Raw genomic sequence first — 21,574 nt, 5'->3', positions numbered from 1 at the left:
TGTAAACAATTGCGCAGGAGTGCCATTATGTCATTATGCCATTCAGAGTAGAGTCTTTGGTTGAAGGATTTCGGTCAAAGTGTATTTGCCCCAACAAAATGTGATAGTGTAGTGTGGAAATATACAGTGGTGTGTAAAGGTCTTGGGCACTATCAGACTTGTTTGAATTAGGAAGGAATATTTTCCTCTTGGATGTGTCACAACGTTCCGTCTGTCCATTTCAAGGACACATCAACAATCAATGTACACCCTGTTTTCTTGTCTGAACGCACACTTGCATAGTTTAGTCGAGATTCACACTTGAGATTTTATGATGAGTGTGCCAGTTCAGATGAGACAGAGCATAAGGACAATGAACACGTCATTATTTGAACAGTGCATTAATGCGGTCCCCAGCTTTGGCATTACAACTATTTGTATGTACTGTACTAATATTTGTATCAAATTGTAAACATGTCCTTGAGACTCCGCGAGTTAAATGCAATGAAATAAAAGTTGGATTTCTAAACTTTTGTCTCATAGTCATCTTTTATCTGAAACCCAAATGTCTTTAGACCTTGATGTTACAATACTTTTGGAAGGGATTGTTTAATACCTTTTCGATAATGTACTTTTTTTTTAAGCAAGCGTTGGCTCAAGATTTTATCCTACTGAACAATATTTTCCCATGGCGTTGGCAAGGTTGTGAGTTTGTGAACTGACAAAAAATGCTAAATTAAATAATGACAGCAAGTGGGAAAAGCAGACCTTTATGTATGTTTTTTTTTTCAGATTAGATGGAGACTTTTTTAATGCCAGAAGATTTTCATTTTTAAAATGGCACAAGACACAATACATTCACCACAAATCATTCTTGGAGCCAACATTATCAAACAAATCTTCAACAAATAAATACATTTTAAAAAGGCCATGCATCTTGCTTGTCTGAATCTGTCATCATAAAAATAATCTGGTAAAGATACCTGACAAATCCACTTAAGTGCAGTAACGAAGTATGTGTTCTACCCAACGACAATGAACTTTACTTTATATTAAATACCGTTTTGTTTTTCTTGTTATCACATTGTTGGCAAGAAAACCCGAAAGAGCAAGGATGCCGCCACATTGTGCGTGGCTGTGTGCCACGTACGCCGTATAATTTGATTTGATTAATTTGAACATTTCACAGTTAGTTATTTCTTTTGTCTTCTTTCCCCTCTGTTTAGTTTCGATAGCACGCGTGTTGCCATTGACAGAAAAGCACACCTCATATAAATTGGCCGAGAAACAATAAAGTTACAAACTATTTTCAATGTCCATTCAATGTGTTTGATCGAAAAGTTGCCCCTGCAAACATGGCCGCGACGCAGCACGGCGGTTAACAAAATTAGCACAAATATCGCAAGTAAACGTTACACATAACGTCAAACTGAGGTGCTATTCTGGCAATGAAACGTCACAATAATGACACGTAATAATAATTGATGTCATGGAAAATGCTGACATTAATCACATAACGTTGTAAAGAGAGGCAACAGTTAGTTTTAGCGAACATTTGCCGCCAAGTGTTGAAGCTGACGCGGATGGTAATTTATGAATTTATTTATTTATTTAGTTAGTTAATTAATTAGTTAGTGTTTCTTCTCACTATTCTTAAATTTTAATTATGACAACTAATAATTCATTAAGAATTAAGCTGGAAACGTGCTCAAGTTTAAACATTCTTCTCTATATTATTATTATTAGTATTATATTATTATTGTTATTTTCTATCGCTCTCACAGGCTGAAGTTGAGGAAACTCTGCAGAGAATCGAAGCCCATGGGAGTGTGACAGGAACAATAGTTGCCAATGCAGATGGTAAAACAAAACAGACACACAGATAGACACCCACACAACAAAAGTAATTGTACTGTACTGTTTACATATTTACATATTCCTGCGATTGGCTGGCAACCAGTTCAGGGTGCACTCAGAGCCAACTTGAATGGGCTCCAGCTCACCTGCATGCAATACTACTGAGGACAATCGTGGTAGAAAATCGATGGATGAATATTTTGTATTTGTTTGAATTCCAAGGTATTCCTATCCGATCAACGTTCGACAGCTCCAAGGCTGGCAAGTACGTGGAGGTCCTTCGCCACCTCACCGCCATGGCCAGGAGCACGGTGAGGGATGTGGACCCTCAAGATGATCTCATTGTGTTTCGCATCAGCACTAAGAATCAAGAAATTATGATTGCACCAGGTAAAACAGTGGCAAAAATACTCACACTTTGAACTTCAGAAGTACAAATACTTGATTCAAGTCCTTTGCTGAAAGACGAAGTCAAACCCACCAAAATGATTTGCAATAACATGTTCAATGCGCCTTCATTATTCTAAACATAGCATTCTGATTAATATTGCGTTTGTGGAATGAGTTAAGCAGCGGCCATTTCGTCACTTCTGTCAACTAAAAATGACAGCACAGTTACTCAGGTAACAACCAATCACGGCTCACCTGTTTTCTGAAGCTGAGCCATGATTGGTCATTACCTGAGCCCTGACCAACATTGATGTCATTTTCAGTCGACAGCAACTGACAAAATGGCCGCTCCCTAAGATGGACAGAAACAGCTGGATTTTACTGGTTAACTCATATTCCACAAACGCAATATTTGATCAGAATGTCGTGTTTTGACTAGTGGGCCTGCATAGAAACATATATTTGCAAATAAATGTTTTCTGTTGACTTCACTTTAAGTAAAAGTAAAGAAGTACAAATTCTAAAATGTATTCATGAGCAGTTTGTGTCCACTGTGAAGGCATTCTTTTTGTATTGTTTCCTTTGCAGAGAACTCTTATCTTCTTATACTGGTCCAGAGATTTGAGCGATACGCACGTACATGAGAGGCAGACCGAATGGTCTCATGTTGGTGGATTATATTAGCAACACATTAAAATCATGTGTCGAAATAAAAGAATGAGTGGAGGAGGAAGTCATCTCGTGTAGATGCAGATTTTTGTCTCTGTGATCCATTGAGTCAGTTATTCCCAACCAATGTTCCGTGGGAAATTATCCAAATTAATCAGTTAATTGGTATGAAAATGATTGTTTCGTTTTTTACTACAATGTATCTTTGTTCTTCTAAGACTAAGTCAATGCTGTATAGAGACACGCAATTCACTGCTCTTCCGCTAGATGGCAGAAGGTACATAATTAACCTGTGTATCCACTTCCTGTGACATTTTTGTTTGTCGGTTATGCAGTTAAGATTTTTTTCTAATGCAAATAAGCGCTTTGTATGCCCTAAAACTCCCTGAAACGAATCTAGCTTCGCAATAATTTTGAGATGTAATTTGTTGAGTCAAATTTGTTTCTTACTTTAAAACGTGATGAACTCGATGATGCAGACTATTAGCGAGGGTAAAGCAGTCGTTCAAAGTTGTCATAATTACACACTATTCAAACTCCACTAAGGCATATAAACATAAACAGCGGGCAGATAATGACAAAATGATTATAATAATAGTAGTGACTTAATAAACGATTATTTATGGTTCTTATATATTCATAAATAGCATTAGCACATTGAAAAATAATGAAACTGCAACAGAGTAAATCATGAGGCAACATTTTAATGCAAATTTCAATATTCATGTACAGCAATATGTTAATAAATAATTCACTGCAAATTTACAGTCCCCCATCATCCCCAAAAATACATTAGATAGCTGATTCAAACAAATTGGTTGAATGTCACGTTTTTGTTGTTGACATTATCCATCTGTGATAGTACTGTATATTGTTTCAAATTCAAGGGATTCTACTTTTTACATTTTGGTGAAAACAATTGAAAGCTTGGACAAATACATTGTTTGATGCTAATAGTATGGCTGTTTCTTCAAGTCCTATCCACATGTAAAGGTAGTATCGCTAGTATGTGATCATACGGTTGTCATGACAACCAGCCTCCCAACCATTAATCAATACATTTATGCTACAACATCCTTCATTTTCTTTTTTATTCCTGACCAGCAGCATTTTCAAACACAGCGTATGGCTTCTCTATTTTTCTTGCGAAAGTAAATCACAAAAAACTTAGAAAATTCTTCATCTATCACAAGTACCTGTTTAAAATCTATGAAGCACCTAAAAAAAAAATAATAATAACAAGCTCATCAATACTTGTTTCCTGTTGGTTTGTGAGTGTTTTCCCACCAGTGTTTCGTGTTTAAGTGCATTCCATTCACGTTTTAAGGCCTGAGGTGTGCTTTGACCATTCAGCCTGGTCATGTGTGTTGAATGAGTTGTTGATTATGGGTTACATCAGTGATTCCTAACCACTGTGCCGCGAGATTATCAAGCGTACTGCGAGAAATGATCCAATTGTATTTTCTTTCTGTATTGCTCTTAAATGGCGCCAAAGCCTGTCTAAATAGGAATCGGTCTCATAGAAGTACATTATGTTTTTTAAGTGATCCGTCTAATTGAGAGACAAACTTTGTGGGAATGTCTTTGAGATATGTGCATGTACACATTAGTGCATTTTTCCAAAGTCAAATCACCTCTAACAAATGTATTTGTAAGTATCTTTGATCTTTTTTATATGCCAATTACATATAGTGACAGGCAGAACAATTATGGGCTCTTCCACTAGATGGCAGAAGGTGCAATTAACGTGTCTCCACGTTGCCTTTTGGAAAAGGTCGTTATTTCAGTGTGTATACTTTTAGTGACATTTTTTGTTTGGTGATGTTCCGTAAGTTTGTTTTTTTTTAATGTAAAATATGTGCCTTGGCTTAGTAAAGGTTGGGGAACACTGTCTTAGATACATAGAAAGGGTGCAAAGTCTTCAGGTCACTTTGACAAACCTCCAATCCTTTGGGTAGATTGAGTAAAAATGAAGTGCGGGGGGCACGTGTGTCGAATTTTGGGTCAGGGTCCGGAGATTCACTTCCTTTAAATTTTCTAAGTGCAAAGCCGGTAGTCTTTCGACACAGCGTCCCGAGGTCACCTGGGCGTGTGGGTGTTGATGTGCCCTCCTCTGCCCCAGTGCATGCTGGGTAGTGTCAGACACCTCCTGAAGTGCTCCAGCTGGGCGTGGAGCCTCTCGCGCTCCTCCCGCATCCGTTGCCTCTGGCTCACCAGTTCCTGGAGGAGACATGTTTTGATTGAAAAACAGGCGGTCTAAGGCATAAGCCATCTAAGCACATGCTTCGGGGTCCAAGACCTCTAGGGGGCCCCCAAGAGCAAATAACGGTCAACTGAGCCTGATTGCAGCCTTTTTGTTTGCTTTGACTTGCAAGCAAAAATTAGAGCTACGAAAAAGCCTTCAAGCTGTTTACTACGACTCCAAGTTCAAATTTACTGTCACACTAAACATAAAACAGAATTACACATCGTATATATTTAAAACAACCACAGAAATGCCTTTGGAAAGTCACCAGCTTAATGCTAACACAATGCAAACCAAAGCCATAGATGGGATAATGACATCTAATCACTAATCCAATTACGGTATTGTAACCCATTAAGCAACGACTATTTGAGAGGAATATATTCTTTATCCTCTGTGAAGAACAACTAATATTACTGATTCGGGACAAATCTTTTGAGTTACGAGCACGGTCACGGAACGAGTGCAACTTGTTGATTTTATTTTATACTCTGATTTGCCGCTATTTTTATGTATCTGAATTGATTTCAAGTGTTGTTGTATTTGAATGAAAATCATTTTTGTACATTGCTGATGCAGAACCTGAAACCAAATATAGCAAAGCAGATGATACTTTTACACGATATGCATGGCATACCGGTTGAGTTTTATTACTTTTAAGAAGAGTGGATGATATTCAGAACCCCCCTTGGAGTTTTATCACCTAAAAATGTTCAAATGAACTGCAGTGTGTTATTGTAGTTGATCGTGCTACATTATGAAATTGAAAAGCATACATGAGGAAAGAGTTCTCAGCCTGACAATCGGATCATGTAAACGACACACTGCAATGTTTGCAGAAATGACTTTATAGTAGTAATAATATTATTGGCGGAAAGAGAGGACCCCAAAATCTAATCTTGCTTTGGGCCCCATCGAGAAGTGAAAAATGACATGAAGCGAAGAAAAGTGTGTCGGTGCCTACCGCCATGGTGAGAGAGAGCTGCTCGGCGGTTCTGCTGAGATTGTAGTTCTGCGCTTCCAGTCTTTTGCACTGACTGTGAAGGACCTGCCTCTCAACACTGCGCTCTGTGAGGAAAAAGACTTCTTTTACCCCTAAAATACAACAATCACCTCAGACGTGGCAGATTTAAGAATCGAAAAATAAGATTCCGTTTTTCCCACATTTGAGTTGTTGTCAAATGTGGATCAGAGCCAGATGAAATTGCGGTGAAATAATGCAGAAAAAAATGTGGAGTCGATGCAGATCAAATCCAACAACTGACGCATTAACTTGTGAACGTCTCACTAAAGTGACAGATATGACTAAAAATCTAGTCTAAAAAAAAGTCTAAAAATATTGTCTAGAAGTATGCAATATGGTTCAGATCCGGGTTAAAAAGGGCTTGGCACATTCTTTTCGGAACCTTGGTACACATACATAAATTTGACAGCTTCAAGTTTTAGATGTAAGGGTCTAAAAATATTGAATACAAGTATGAATTCATGCAAGGTGGATCAGAACTGGATTAAAGGAAAAAAACACATTTCTTTCAATTGTAAACAAATTTAACAGATTTAAGTGTGAAAAATGTAAACTCGATTCTTCCATGTTGAATTCAACACATTCCATATTTGTTTCTACCAAGCATAGCGGTAGCAAATTGCTTTCTTGGAAGGTGCATTCATGACGTCAAACTCACCATTGGCATACTCATGATAGGCCTCGAAAATTGCTTCAATGCCCTTCCACTTCCTTGGCGGTTCCTCATCTTCGTCCTCCTCCTCCTCCCCAGATGAGTCGCCACCCTCATCCACGTCCGTCAGTTGCTCTCCCTGACCGGCTCGAGGGGAACGGGCGCGATGGCCGTTGACGTGCTGGGAGGTGTGGTTCGGGTGAGGCGTTTTGTGCGCAGGGAGGTCGCGAGGCAGCGAACTGTCTGCCTTCGCCAGGTTTGAGACCCCTGGTGAGGAGAGAGTGGCACTCAGTGTCAGGCTTCAAATGAGAACTCTGGACAAGGTTGCTCCGCCCACTACCTTCAAAGCATTCCGAGGGCCCTGTCTTATCCCCGTTTTAAAATTGTAAACATTAAATAATTTTTTCAAGAATATGTTCTATGCAGGCCCACTAGTTGAAACAAGGCATTCTGATAAATATTGCATTTCCGGAAGAAGAGTTAATCTACCCATTTTCAGCCATCTCTGGGGGCGGCCATTTTGTCACCTCCGTCGACATCACAGTTGCTCAGGGCTCAGGTAATGACCAATCACGCTCACCTGTTTTCCCAAGCTGAGCCATGATTGGTCGTGATCTGAGCCCTGAGCATATGTGATGTCATTTTCAGTCGACAGAAGTGACAAAATGGCCGCCCCCAGAAATGGCTAAAAACGGGTGGATTTTGCTGCTTAACTCATATTCCACATACGCAATATTAATCAGAATGCCATGTTTCAATGAGATATTCTTGAAAAAAATATGTTTGGGTTGAAAAAAAAATAATAATAAATTCAAAAAAAAAAAATCCCAATTATTGAATTAAATCAGTACTACTTTAAACCAGGGTCGGTTTGATACTTTAGCCATCTCAGCCACTAGATGGCACAAAACATTTATGATTCGGTAGTAACGGCAGGAGTGTTTAACCTTTGTGTTGTGTGGACTGTAGCACAGCCTGGTGGAAATGCTGAGCAAAGGCGTCGGGTGTGAACCTCTCCCAGGGCCGGACGCGACCATTCACTCCCGCACCGGGATCTTTTTTCAGAGGAGCTACTAGGTGACCGTTGTGGACCGTCTGCGGCTTCTTGTTGGGCCGCGGCGCCTCTGCGAATGCCGCTTCACGGTCACGGTGGGGCGCCAAGGGTGGAGGCGGCTGCCTGAGAGCGTCGTCATGGGGGGCATGCCTCGCTTTGTGTAAATACGGCGGGGAGGGGCTTGGTGAGTCTGGATAAAGATGTCCGTTTGACTGACAGGAAAGCGGGGTTGTGGAGGACTCCCCTGTGAAGGCAAGTTGCACCATTTTGAATATGTGCTAATCAGTCATGACACTAGGTCACAAGTGTCAAGCTCGTTTTTTGCTTTACTTCTGTGACATTTTCCCCATTGAAGTGAATTGAAATACTATTACTCTGTTCCAGCGCCACAAGAAACTTCAACCCGAACATATTTTTTTTCAGGAATATGTTCTATGCAGACCCACTTGTTGAAACAAGGCATTCTGATTACTACTGTGTATGTGGAAGTTAACTTGCAAAATCTACCCATTTTTAGCCATCTCAGGGGGCGGCCATTTTGTCACTTCTGTCGGCTGAAAATGACATCACAACTACTCAGGGCTCAGATAACGACCAATCATGGCTCAGCTTCAGAAAACAGGTGAGCTGTGATTGGTCATTGCTTGAGTCTGTGTGATGTCATTTTCAGTCGACAGAAGTGACAAAATGGCCGCCTCCAGAGATGGCTAAAAGCGGGTGGATTAACTCTTATTCCACAAATGCAATATTAGTCAGAATGTATTGTTTCAACTAGTGGGCCTGCATACAACATATTTAAAAAAAAAATGTTTTGGTTGACTTCCACTTTAGAGAGCGTAAGAGGATGGACAACAATGTAGTTCACACAAAACTGTCAGCCATCATAACACCCAAACTGAGTTTGCAAACGTATTCATTTTGGTAGCAACGCACTAATACTGATTATTAATATTTTTTAAAAAGCCTAATATCGGCCGATTAATCAGGCCCAACTTAACACAACGGAGAATCAGTCAGAACGATCTTTTAGAAACATCTGACAATCGTGTCTTTTTGCTGACTATGTTTGGAAATAGGGAATCGGGCTCATAATCATCCGGGATTATCAGGATTTGTGTACCACGCTCCAGGTGAAATTTTGAAAGTGAGTGCACCTACGTAGTACAAAGCGCAATGGGTCTCACCAGTTGTGGAGGTGGCAGCAGGCGGACTGCCGCCACACGGAGGTACTGAGTTGTATCGGAGCGTGTCCAACGTCACAATCTTCTTCTCAATGGCCCTTAACAGCTCTTCAGTCTTCTCTTTGTCTAACAAGCAACGCAAAAAGTCAGTTGAATGTCGTAGTAACTCTTTCAACTGATTTTTTAAAATTTTTTTATGAACCTTAAGTTCGAAATAAACAACTGAATGTAATGCTCGTACCTCTTCGTTGCTGAGCGCTGACGTGGGAGAGCTTGAAGGCGCGCAGGAAGTCCTTCTTCTCCTGCAGCTCGGGGGCGCCGTCCATCTGCTCGGCGCTGTACGGCGTCGTCAGCGCGGCGCCCGGCAAAGGGGGGGACTTCCGCTTCGCCCGCGCGGCCAGCGGCGGCGAGGTGCTGCGCTCCCTCATCATCCGCCTCCTCTTCCTCCTCTTGCGCTGCAGGAGCTCGTCGCGGTGAGCCAGCGTGACCAGGCCGCACGTGCGCAGGAAGTCCACTTTCTTCAGAAAGGTGCAAACGGGAAATGATGAGCGTCAATAATCTCAATATAAACCCTTAAACGCAGCGACACCTGGACTTGTGAGTTTCATGCTCGTCACTCAAATTACTTTTAGATTAGGCTAATGAGAGGCTAATGAGAGGCTAATTAAGCTAATGAGATAAACTAATTAATAATGGTCAGTTTTTAATTGACTTTAAAATATGTTAATTCAATGTGTTTTTTTTTTTGTTTTTTTACTGTGATTAGATTGGACTCTTTACTTATGAGTTCAAATCATTCCACGAGCAAGCTCTTAAAACGCATTTAATCTCAATTTAAAATAAATTCTTCATATTGAAAGGAAATGTCCAGCCCTGTAAAAAATGCTGCAATTTTTTAAAAGAAAATCACTGTGTTGTAAAAAAAAAAAAAAAGAATCAGATTGGAGGGTTAGTCTGTATGTGAGTTGTCACATATTAGAAAACTCATAGCACACCAACAAAAAATGTGTCCCACTCGTCCATGTCACAGGCATCTGCTCTAACCACCCAACCATGGTCAACTTTGTTTTTGATGTTAGTTTTTTTTTTTTTTCATATTCTGTGTTTAAGATATTGTATACGTGGATCTACAAGAAGTGTAACTTTTTCTTTTCTGCAGTTATCGCTTGAGGAACTGTGTTCTGATTTGCTGCTAGTAGTTGATGGTGCTCCATCTATATAGAGCTATTTCCACATTATTTTTGCGCTTGTTCACTAATAAAAAGTTTAATAACATAAAGAAAATGTGTCCCAAAAAGTATGCATATAAGAGTACTGTGTTTTTAAAGAGGAAGTCAACCCAAACATATGTTCTATGCAGGCCACTAGCCTAAACACGGCCACCCGTTTTTAGCTAGCTCAGGGGGCGGCCATTTTGTCACTTCTGCCTTGACCTTGATTGACCTTGGTTGAAAGCTTCAAGTACCAGATTTTGCCCCCATTAAAATCCTGGTCAACTCATGGTGACAACAGGCCTTCTATATAATGCTCGGGAAGGTATTTCGAATGAAGTCCAGTACCTCAGAAGACGTATTGAGTTTAAGCGGCGGTTGGTCCATCACTCTCCTCAGGTGGGCTTTCACCTCTTCTTCGTCGCTCTCGTCGTACGACTCGTTCAAGTCGTAGTAATAACCTACAGACAGATGATGGTGCTCAGGTGTTGATTAAAACTCTTCACAGGCGTTTTGCCTCTTTTAGGCTCACCTCCTTCGCGGGCCTCCCTCCTCCTCTGCTCCTCCAGGTCCAGCTTGCTGAGGAGTCGCCGATGTTGCTGGAGTGCCTCATCGTACACCAACGCGCTGTCCCTCTGTCGCTCCCTGCCCGCGTTGGGGTCTGACAGGGGCGTGCACAGCCTAAGGTGGAGGTTGTTGGCATGGCGCCTCTGCAGGATGAGCAGGTCCTGCTCAGCCTTGTTGGGCAAGCCGGCCTCCTCTCTGGCCGACGGATACCTCTCGGGGGCCTCCGGCCTCCTCAGGGCTCCCTCCTCCATCTTCTCCCCCCAGCCCAGGTGGGGGCGGTCGGCCCTGGTCAGGCCGGGAGGGGGGCGAATCGGAGGGGCGGACTTTCGGCGGTCCACGAAAGAGGCCGGGTTCCACAGTGTGGTTGGCGGAGCTTTAGGGGAGATGAGAGGAGGGGGTGCGCCAAGGGAAGGGGGTGCATCTTTGATGCCTTGGTTAGGATGGCCTGTTCTGTTTTAAATACACACAAGGGCAACCGATTTAGACCAGTGTTGAGTTGCTATCAGAAGCACTCACCTACATTTACGGTGTAAATTCTAATACAATGGGTACTTTGGTTTACAGTGCATAGAAAAAGTCTACACACCCCCGATCAAATGGCAGGCTTTTGTGATTGAAAAAAATGACACCAAGAAAATTTCTTTCGTCACTTTTCCACCATAAATGTGGCGTAGGACCTGTACAAAACGACACAAAAAAGGGGAATGTTTTCGAGTAAGAATAAAGACCTGAGATAGTGAGATTGCACAAGTGTGCACACCCTCATTATTGAGGATGCGGATGTGTTCAGAATTTGGCTGATCACATTCAAAAATCATGTTATGATTGACAGCACACATCACCATTTAAAAAGCCTGTGATTAACACAAAATAAATTTCAGACGTTCTAGTAGATTTTCCTGACATTTTACCGCACTGGTCTTCAGAATGCCTCCACAGCATCAGAGGGATTTCGTCGTTCAAGGGTATCACTCGGGAGAATTGTGCAAAATAATGTAATAGTTAGAGCTATGGCATTTCAGAAAAATAATCCACCTGTTGCTGAACCTAACCCTTAATTCATAAATATTACGACATTAGATGTTTTAGTATTGGTATTATTATGAAAACCTGATGTGCTAGAGAAAAAAATGAGGGCAAATTCGAAATCAGCCCCAAAAATAATACTCAGGAAAAGATTACTGGCATCTCTGATTAATAAAATTTGTAACAATTTGTTGACCACTGTTATTAATAATCAAATATGATTAAAGATTAAATCAATATTTTTTTTTTTACAAGGATAGCCTTGCATGATGACAGGTGTATACATTTAGCATACGTACACCGTTTTGAAGTCAAGTCAAAAATTGTCTTTACAATAATATGTTCTATGCGCCCCCACTAGTCCAAACACAGTATTCTGATTAATAATGCGTTTGTGGAATACGAATTAAGCAGCAAAATGCACCCGTTTTGATCAGCTCAGCTTGTGAACGTCGCAAGACCAAACTCAGAAAGCAGGTGAGCTATGACTGCTTGTTACCTGAGCAACTTTCAGTCGACCGAAAATGACATCGCAGTTTCTCAGGGCTCCGGTTGACTGTATTTTCTCCCCAATACACAATCCTCTCCTCTATAACTCTCACCTATTGCTGTCTTTCATCCAGCTCTCCTCGCCGGCCGTCTGAGTCATGGCGGCAGCTGCCAGTGCTCCGTGGACGCCGCCCCCCGCAGGCGCGGCGTGGTGCTTGCCCAGGTGAGAAGGCACCAGAGTGGGCACCGGATGTGGGACGGAGCCCCTGGAGGAGTGGAGGTTCAAGGGCAGAGGTTTATGTGCAGGGAAAGCAGGGAGCTCCGTCTCCTTGGCTTGATCTGGACAGACATTAGACAAGCAAGTGAAGACAGTCGCTGGAAATATGATGCAAGACCATATAACACCACAGATAATTAAGAGACTGTTGTTCCTAATATTTAAAGCGGAAGTCAACCCAAACATCTTTTTTTCAAGAATATGTTCCCGGCAGGCCCAATGGTTAAAACATGGCATTCTGATTGATTTTGAGTTTGTGGACAGAAAACAGGTCAGCCGTGATTGGTCGTTGTGAGCAGTTGTGATGTCATTTTCGGTCGACAGAAGACAAAATGGCCGCCCCTAGAGATGGCTAAAAACGAGTGCATTTTGCTGCTTAAAAAAATGTTTTTTTTTATCAAGTGGAAAAAGACTGACTTCACCTGTTTTCTTAAAGCGGAAGTCAACCCAAACATATTTTTTTTCAAGAATATGTTCCCGGCAGGCCCAATAGTTAAAACATGGCATTGTGAGTTTGTGGAATAAGTGTTAATCCACTCGTTTTTAGCCATCTCTGGGAGCGGCCATTTTGCCTTCTGTCAACCGAAAATGGCATCACAACCGCTCACAACGACCAATCGCGGCTCAGATTCAGAGAACAGGTCAGCCGTGATTGGTCGTTGTGAGCGGCTGTGATGTCATTTTTGGTCGCCAGAAGACAAAATGGCCGCCTCCAGAGAGGGCTAAAAACAAGTGCATTTTGCTGCTTAATGTATATGCCACAAACACAAAATGAATCAGAATGCCATGTTTCAACTAGTGGGCCTGCTGGCAACATATTCTTAAAAAAAATATGATTGGGTTGACTTACGCTTTAAACGTTTTTAACCGTGTCGTGTTTACCGGAATTTCTCTTGTGTTTTATGTTCAACTTCTATTGATGTGTCGCACTTTGTTTCAGCCGTGCTTGCTTAATAAAGTGCTCTCCAAATCAAATGTGAGTAAATTTGCAGTTTTGCGAAGGGAACTTGGTCAAACTCATCCCCATCCACGTGAAATGAGTGCGGGTACCCAGTCTGTTGGGGGTCAGCCTCTCCCCCAGCCTGGCCCTGTCCTCCAGCGAAGGCGGCCTGTGAGACGACCTCTCGGCCAGGTATCCGTGGCCCTCCGCCGCCCGGACCATCTGCTGCTGTCTGTCCCTCTGCCTCTCCTTCTGTCTGTCCAGCTCTCGCTCCCTCTCCTCCTCCCGCTCTTTCTCCCTCTCTCGCTGGCGAAGCTCGTTCTCCATCTGCAGCCTGTGGGGGAGGGTGACAAGTATGAAGGCGCGCACGCACGCACACGCGGGCATGAACGCATGGGGGAGGAGGAGGGGAGGGTGAGAGATGCAACACCCAGCATGAGGTAGATATTAACCACACACTGGTGAACCTCACACAAACATTCACACACACAAAAAAAAAACCAGCACACGCATACTTCGCTTGCTATGAGGGAAATAATCCATACGCAGCATGACTGGGCAAGAACAGATGAACACTTAATGGGAAACCGCGGGAAAAGCGCACGCACGCTGGCACGCGCGCACACGTGACAATACACGGTAATGAAAATAAAAGATATGCAGAAGCCATTATAGGAGCAGATGATGAACGGTGTTGCGTTTAAAGATGTCCCCCGGTGTATTGTGCTGCAGACAAGCAGTGTTGTTTTGGGAAAGGGAGCATTTAGTGCAGAACGGCGGTGCCCACTGAGCATTGCCAGTGTGTATTTGTTGCGGTCCTTTAAAATGCAGATGTTTATTCTTTGAAAATATATGTTTCTTGATCCATTATTTTGTATTTATAATTAAAAAAATGAAAAAAAACCCAACAACATCTAAGTAAATTTTTTTTTGTATTATTATTATTATCATTATTAAATATCTAGTTAACTCATGATTAAATTCATTATATGCATTGTGTTATTTCACACGCATATATTATTATGATTATCATCATCATCATCACTTTTATTATTATTATCATCAAACTTAAAATTCACCCGTTTCTCCTGCCATTCATCTAAAGCAGAATAATAATTTTTTTTTTTTCATTTAAATTTTAAATATATCTATACACAATATATTTTTTTCATCAAACAAGAAGTTAACCCCAAAATCTTCTTTACAAGAAAATGTTCTATGCGTCTAACCAGTCAAAACACGGCATTCTGATTCATATTGTGTTTGTGGAATATGAGTTCAGTAGCAAATCTGACCGGCTTTTAACCATCTCAGGCGGCCATTTTGCCACTTTGTGTCGACTGAAAATGACATCACAGTTACTCAGATTGAGCAATTGTTAGCAACTGGCAAATGTAAAAAAAAAATAATAATAATAATATTATGATAACATGAAATAATGAGGATTATTTATTACTGTATTATTTGAATTACTTAATAATTATCATTATTAAAAAATAATAATAATAAATTCATATATACATGTGACCTAGACCACCTGTCTGTTTTGAAAAAAAGAAAAAAAAAAAAAAAAAAAAAAAAAGAATAAATGTGGCCCATGAGAGCATCAATGTGCACACCCCTGCTTTGGATGAAATACAAAGCATTCAAGTTTCCATATTATGAGCGTGTACCCTTTCTATGAAGGGCAGCCAGTGCATTCGTGCGATGTAAAGGAAGCGCGGTTGGGCGTGTACTAAAAATATCTCAACTACATGCGTCCACCCTGCAGGGAAAGATTACATGGCTGTGCAGAAAGGGAGGAAAGCAAAGCGGATATATTTGTTACCTCTCGGCTAGCACGCTGTGGTTTAGCTCTGCGGGGTAGCGGGCTCCAGGCAGGTGCAAGTGGAGGCCGGAGTGGTGCAGAGGAGGAAAGGCTCCCCCGGGAGGCACGGAGTAGAACTGCGACCGTAGCGCTGACAGACACAAGGATTCCTCCATCCTATGAAACAAATAGAAATGTCATAAAATGCCAGCAAGGCCTCCTCTGCTGGTCTATTAGAAACACTGACTTAAATGTATTTTCTGTAAAGTAAAGCGTACCTGGGTAAAGACAAAGGATGGTGCAGGAAGGCCGGGTGGTAGTAAGCGGCGGCGGCGGCGGCGGCGGCAGCATGAGCGGCGGCGGCGGAGGGGTCCAGACCAAGAGGCACAGAGGTCAGCCGCAGGTCGTCAGGGGTGGCAAAGGGACGCAGCGCTCTCAGGTACTCCTCAGGGATGGTGCCCGAGGGAACCGCAGGGTGCATCTGCCCAGGTAAACTGCACGACACGCGCACAATTGAATACAAACGCTATATACTGCACATTTTATCCGTAGTAATTGGCATTATTTAAAAAAAAAAAAATCATATTCATTTTTCAAATGTATTTTATTTTACATGTCGTTTGTTTGTGTTTTTTTTTTTTATGAGTATGATAATACGGCAAGGAACCATATTTGGTGACTTGAGTGTTTAAAATGGACTCAACGTGCCATTTCTAATAATGATAACACTGAAAAAAAAAAGGCAATTATATATGAAAAAATAGAGTGAAATGAAATATTTTGTATTTTTATATATAAAATGAGAAATGATTATTACTGTTATTATATGTTTCAATTATTTTAATTAATTCATTAACGCTTAACTTTATTTGGATTGAACCAGAAAAAATGGTGTCAGGTTGTGTGCTAATGTGATTGGTTGATTTTGAACACATCCCTATGACGTCATAATAGGATGTGCATGCTTTTACAACCACATTATTCAAATGTTTTCTTTCATTTCAGTTGTGCAGGTCATTGATCAAATCAATGGTGGAAAAGATGTATCTCGCTCTTGTTTGTTTTACGTCACAAAAGCCCTGGCATTTCAACAGGGGTGTGTAGACTTTTTGTATCCAACGTATATTTGAAAAAAAAAATAAAAATAATTATTCTTACTATTTTACATGAATGAATTTTTACTTAAATGTAGTTGACCTCAATTATAATACCAGTTAAAGTTAAAAATAGGTATAAATATATATGTGTCATTAATATCGTCATTATTATGTCTTCAATTCTTGCCTGAGGCTCTGCATTCGAGTATCCTGCATGACCGAGCTGGGGGTGAGTCCGAAAGGGTGAGCCAACGGGTGATGCGGGGGCACGGGCGGGGTCTTCTTGCCGTGCTGCGGATGGGCGTTGTCGGCGGACGCCCGCTCCCTGCCGCCGCCGAGCCTCGTGACGCTCTGCTCCACCTGAGTGAGACGACATGTCACGCGGTATTGGGTGGGGGGGGGGTGGGGGGGGGGGGGGGTGGGGGGGAGGTAGCAAAAGCACTCACGCCGTGCGTTGTCATTTTCTCAAAGTAAAAATTAATTCGAAAAATACTCATGTTAAATATACTGCTGCTGCTGCTAATACTCTTAAGTACTTTTACTTCCCACCACCGGTATTGAGTGAGCACTAAGAAAGTTTTGGGGAAAAATTGCATTAAAGCTCTGCACTCGCATCCTGAGGCTCAGCCGAGTGGAAAAGTGGCTCCGGTATGTCAGAGTGGGTCAAGATCAAAGTGGAGGAGCTGATCCGAATATCGGTGCCCACTGCTCACTCCTTTAGTTCACACACCGACACTCAAAAGTGCTTCCCCTTTGCCGGATTTGCTCACCACAGTGCTGCATTTTATCTGTGGCTGCTCCCACTGTGGGGCAGCCACAGATTAAATGTATCCCGACCAATGGTGCGGCCAACCATCTTAAGTGCAGCCATGATGATATTTTTACAATATAAACATGTGATTTCGATATGAGAATGAAATCTTGGTTCAGCTATCAATGCCAGTGATGTGGAGTGACAGGCAGAACAATAAAATGCTCTTCCACTAGATGGCAGAAGGTGCAATTATTTATAGACCTTGTAAAGCACGATCATAGATTTGTTTCTAAATACTAGGGCTGTGCAATTAATAGAAACTCAATTAGAATTACGATTTTTACACTCCACGATTACAAAATTGGCATAATCGTAAAAAAATATATATATATATTAATATTCATTTATAGCCAATGCACTGTGAAGGAAAGGAAATCATACTTGAATTGATACATTTGCACCTTTAAAAAAATAAAATTATAATAACAAATGTTATCAATTTTATTTGGTCCAAAAGGAACTTACTTACCGGTGCATTTATTTGTATTTTTGGTTTAAACACTTTCTTTTTTTCCCTCATTTTCTTGTTTTATACCCCAAAAATAAAGGAGGAAAAAAAAAGGCAGGGGGGTTGGAGTTGAGAGTGCCTCGTCGTTGGCAGTGAGTGAGCGCATTCCACGGAGAGAAAACAGAAGAGCGAAGGAAAAAAAAAAATGAAGCCGGATGTGATCAAATGCATACGTTAAAAGAAAAAACGCTCTATGTTTTGGCTGTGATGCCACAAAATGATTGTGTCCAAACTTGTTGTAATAGCAACAAGATGGACGCGCAAACCACCATCAACGCCACAAGCAAATCCAAGCAAGCACACAATCAACCGTCCCAGAGTGCACGTGTAGTGACATCGGTGCACTTTGAATAAAGTTTGAATGCATTTGAATGCAGCGCTCATGGAAAGCAAATTCAAATGACTCCACGAGTAGCTTCTCTCTTTATCCCGCAGTGAAGAACTACTGTAGCGATCACATACACTATGTGACCGTTGGTAGCCTATTTTGTTGATTTGTTTTCATGAAATTTTATTGTATTGTTTTTGCCATGCAGCTTTTCATTCTGTCAACAGATTCAATTGTTTGGGATGATATATTTTCTAAACTGCTTAGCCTGTCTGGTAAAGTTAATTTAATTCATTCTGATGAAAATGTCAATTAAATCAATTCAATTTCATTTGATGGATCTATATTTTTTAATTAAATTAATAAAATATTTCATTTTATTGCCATGCATTTTCTGCGCTGCTTAGTCTTTCGCAGTTTCAGGTCACCTTGCTTTTCTTTTCTATTTTTTTCTTCTTTTCTTTTAACTGCATGTCATACATTTTCTTTGCTCTTGATCCTATTTGATAATATTTAAATTTATTGTGTTTTTTTTTTTATTGCATTTTCTATGCTGTGTTTTATTACTGAAATTTCTGGGAAATGTATTTATTTGAACTTTTATTAATTTATTTGCCATACATTTTCTATGCAGGTTATAATGTCTGGTAAATTTGAGTTAATTTAATTTTTAATTTGAGTAATTTATTAAACTTCATGTATTCTTAACATTTATTATGATTATTTTGCCATTCATTTTCTGTTCTGCTTTTCTTCAATGACAAGGCATTTGACTTTTTTTAAGTATCATTTCTTTGCTGATTATCCTGTCCGGTAAATTTAATGTAATTTCATTTGATTACTGTTCAAAAATGATTATTTTATCCAATTATTTATTTTTTGCCATGCATTTTCAGCGCCCCTTTTCTAACCTCAGGTACAATTGCCATTTTTGTTGCTACTTATCCTATCTGGTAAATTTGACTTTATTTTGTTTTTATGCTACTACCAGTGTATAATTTTATATACATTTTCCTCCCCTCTCATGACTTTGATTACGACGTCACCAGATCACCATTTTAAATGGCCTTGTTCTTTATAATGGTTGATACAAAACTACAGAAAAATATCTTTTCTATTTTTAAAGAAGTCCAGCTTTAGAGTCAGAAGCTGCAATATTTCCAATGGACAGAGCAGGCTGCAATTAGGTGTGCGTGTGTGGGATCTGACTGACAATGTGTAGCACCAAGTGCACATTACACCCGATCCTCGCCAACCTTTAAGTGCGCTCGCCTTTACTCTCCTGGCCTTTCTTGCTCTCCATTATTATTTCCCTCCTTCACATTCTATTCTCTTTCATTGCCGAATCCCTCCTGTTATGCCTACACGTCTGAATGGGAGCCCCCCCCCCCGCTGCACTCCAGTCGGCAGAGCCACAGAGTGGTCTTTGTGAAGGTTGAGAAAGGCAGCTCTGATCCAAGGGGCCATGCCAAGCGGTGTGTGTGTGCGTGTGTTTTTTTTTTGGGGGGGGGGGGCTTTTGTATTGTTTCAGGGGGCCCATTACTAATAAGACAGAGTGATTCTACCGGACTAGTGTGCTGAATTGTCTTGCTAGTGAGGACAAAGAACATATTTGTACCTTAAACTGGATATCGTCGGTATCGACTAAATGCTCAAACGGATTTCTATAAAGCCATTTGAACGTTTAAGCATTTTTCTGGGGTGTGGAACGTGTTAATGGTATTTCAGTGGGGACACAGATGAGTTGAGATACAAGTGAGTTTTAAAGCCCTCCCCCCCAAAAAAAAATCTTTGCAATAATATGTTCTCTACACCTCACTAGTCTAAACATGACATTCTGATTAATATTGCGTTTGTGGAATATGAGCGATATGGAATATCAGCAAAATCCACCTGTTTTTAGCCATCTCAGGGGGTGGCCATTTTGTCACTTTGGTCAACTGAAAAATGACATCACAGCTCAGGTAACGACCAATCACGGCTCGCGTGTTTTCTGAAGCTGAGGCGCGATTGGTCGTTATCTGAGCACTGAGCATCCGTGATGCCATTTTTCAGCTCTGAATACTTGACTCATATTCTCTTAACGCAAACGCAATATTAATCGGAATGCTACGTTTCCACGAGTCGGCCTGCATCGAACATATTCTCGTAAAGAACATTTTTGGGTTGCCTTCCCCTTTGAATATTGTTCAAAACAATTTCAGGCCTCTCTTTGTCCTTACCTGTCGTCCGTCGGCCCTCCACAGGCTGTTGCTGGTCTTGGTGGGTGCAATGGTCACCACGGGAGGGGTGCTCGGGACAACGGTGTGGCCACGGGACTGGGCCAAGAGGGGCCCTAGTGTGGCCCGCTTGGGGGTGCTGACCGGGGAACTGTGGCTGGTGGCGGGCGAAGACACGGGCGACGACTCACCGCTGAGGGCCGAACCTGAGTTACATTGAGATGACAATGAAGAAAATGGAAAGAAATTAGGGCTGGGTGATGATGGAAATAAATAATAATCACAATTATTTTGATTGGGATTGAAATCACTATCATTTAAACGATTATTAATTGATTTGAAAACTTTCTATCGATTCAACTACTAAAAACTCAACCACCCCAAATTATCATCATAGCCTCATGCAGATTATTCCGTGCACATTGAACACTATTCTTGAGCTCGCTATTCTTTTTGTCAAGTCAAAGAGATTTTCCGCACACAGTGATGAAAAATGGAAAAAAAAATATTTTAAAAAAAATTAAAAATATGTTTTTTTTTAAATTTTCATTGGACAGTGATTAGAAATGGAAAAATAGAAAGAGCTTGACATTTTCATTGGATAATGACAAAAAACGAAAACATTGGGAACAAATGAATTCATTTTATTAGACAAAGATAGGGACAATCGGGGATTTTTTTTTTTTTCTTTTTCAATTTTCTCTAACCGGCGAGATCACGTCTCCTACTATAAAATGTCAAAAGTTGCAGTGTGAGAAAAGGCAAAAAAATAAATAAATAAATAAATTTAAAAAAACACGTACCATTGTGCAGGTGTTGAAAAAGAGACCCACAATGTTGGTTAAAGCAACACTGACTAAACAGAGTACACAGACAAAAACACAAAAGGAGGACAATAACGAGGCAGAGGAAGGCTGCCAATAGACAGTGAAGAAGAGAAAGAGCGATGGCAAGCTGGAGGAAGAGAGCTTGTTATAATTGGCCTTAATTAGATTCTCATTATTAGGAGATGAATGGAAAAGGATAAAGGGAGAGACAGAGCGGTCAGGATAGGTCGCCTGACACACGCACACACATCCAGTGAATGATTGCAACTGTTACATCTCATTTTAAAGCATGCTTCTTAAAGGGACAGACGGCCATTTTTTTAGAGTTGGATAGCACTGGTACAGGGAGTCGCAGTGCTAACTGATGTTTATCTTAGCACAACAGCATCTGTTAAAAATCAATGAGCGTCATT

The 21,574-nt window shown here is 40.9% G+C and overlaps 2 protein-coding genes across 5 annotated transcripts in view; one reads left to right on the top strand and one right to left on the bottom strand.

Moving 5' to 3' along the window:
- Positions 1 to 1,477: 1,477 nt before the first annotated feature.
- LOC147149005 (dynein light chain roadblock-type 2-like) lies at positions 1,478 to 2,897 on the top strand. Its single transcript, XM_086029120.1, has 4 exons — positions 1,478 to 1,565; positions 1,764 to 1,839; positions 2,059 to 2,226; positions 2,815 to 2,897. The coding sequence occupies exons 1-4, from the start codon at positions 1,563 to 1,565 to the stop codon at positions 2,868 to 2,870; spliced, it is 303 nt and encodes a 100-aa protein (XP_085885246.1). The 5' UTR covers positions 1,478 to 1,562; the 3' UTR covers positions 2,871 to 2,897.
- Positions 2,898 to 3,579: 682 nt separating this feature from the next.
- Positions 3,580 to 21,574, bottom strand: part of LOC147149004 (genetic suppressor element 1-like) — a 63,052-nt gene continuing 45,057 nt past the window's right edge. For all 4 annotated transcript variants that reach the window (XM_086028073.1, XM_086028075.1, XM_086028077.1 and 1 more), the window contains 14 exons: positions 20,338 to 20,540; positions 16,653 to 16,825; positions 15,647 to 15,862; positions 15,390 to 15,545; positions 13,672 to 13,895; positions 12,458 to 12,683; positions 10,795 to 11,279; positions 10,611 to 10,723; positions 9,293 to 9,569; positions 9,055 to 9,177; positions 7,764 to 8,114; positions 6,823 to 7,083; positions 6,105 to 6,208; positions 3,580 to 5,115 (listed from right to left, as the gene is read on the bottom strand). In XM_086028073.1, the coding sequence (XP_085884199.1) occupies positions 4,975 to 5,115; positions 6,105 to 6,208; positions 6,823 to 7,083; positions 7,764 to 8,114; positions 9,055 to 9,177; positions 9,293 to 9,569; positions 10,611 to 10,723; positions 10,795 to 11,279; positions 12,458 to 12,683; positions 13,672 to 13,895; positions 15,390 to 15,545; positions 15,647 to 15,862; positions 16,653 to 16,825; positions 20,338 to 20,540 (3,053 nt within the window). In that variant the 3' untranslated portion in view covers positions 3,580 to 4,974. The remainder of the gene's footprint in view (positions 5,116 to 6,104; positions 6,209 to 6,822; positions 7,084 to 7,763; positions 8,115 to 9,054; positions 9,178 to 9,292; positions 9,570 to 10,610; positions 10,724 to 10,794; positions 11,280 to 12,457; positions 12,684 to 13,671; positions 13,896 to 15,389; positions 15,546 to 15,646; positions 15,863 to 16,652; positions 16,826 to 20,337; positions 20,541 to 21,574) is intronic.

Source organism: Filicampus tigris, chromosome 4, assembly GCF_054856515.1.
Source record: "Filicampus tigris isolate MCC_2025a chromosome 4, RoL_Ftig_1.0, whole genome shotgun sequence".
Classification (NCBI taxonomy): Eukaryota; Metazoa; Chordata; class Actinopteri; order Syngnathiformes; family Syngnathidae; genus Filicampus; species Filicampus tigris.
Note: the sequence above shows the minus strand (reverse complement) of the source record. Positions and strands in the feature narration are given on the sequence as shown.

Bases quoted from the DNA above. Each gene is read 5' to 3' on its own strand.
- LOC147149005 (XM_086029120.1), top strand. The intron at 1,840-2,058 runs GTAAAACAAAAC...TTGAATTCCAAG, and splicing joins AATAGTTGCCAATGCAGATG to GTATTCCTATCCGATCAACG. The intron at 2,227-2,814 runs GTAAAACAGTGG...TTTCCTTTGCAG, and splicing joins AGAAATTATGATTGCACCAG to AGAACTCTTATCTTCTTATA.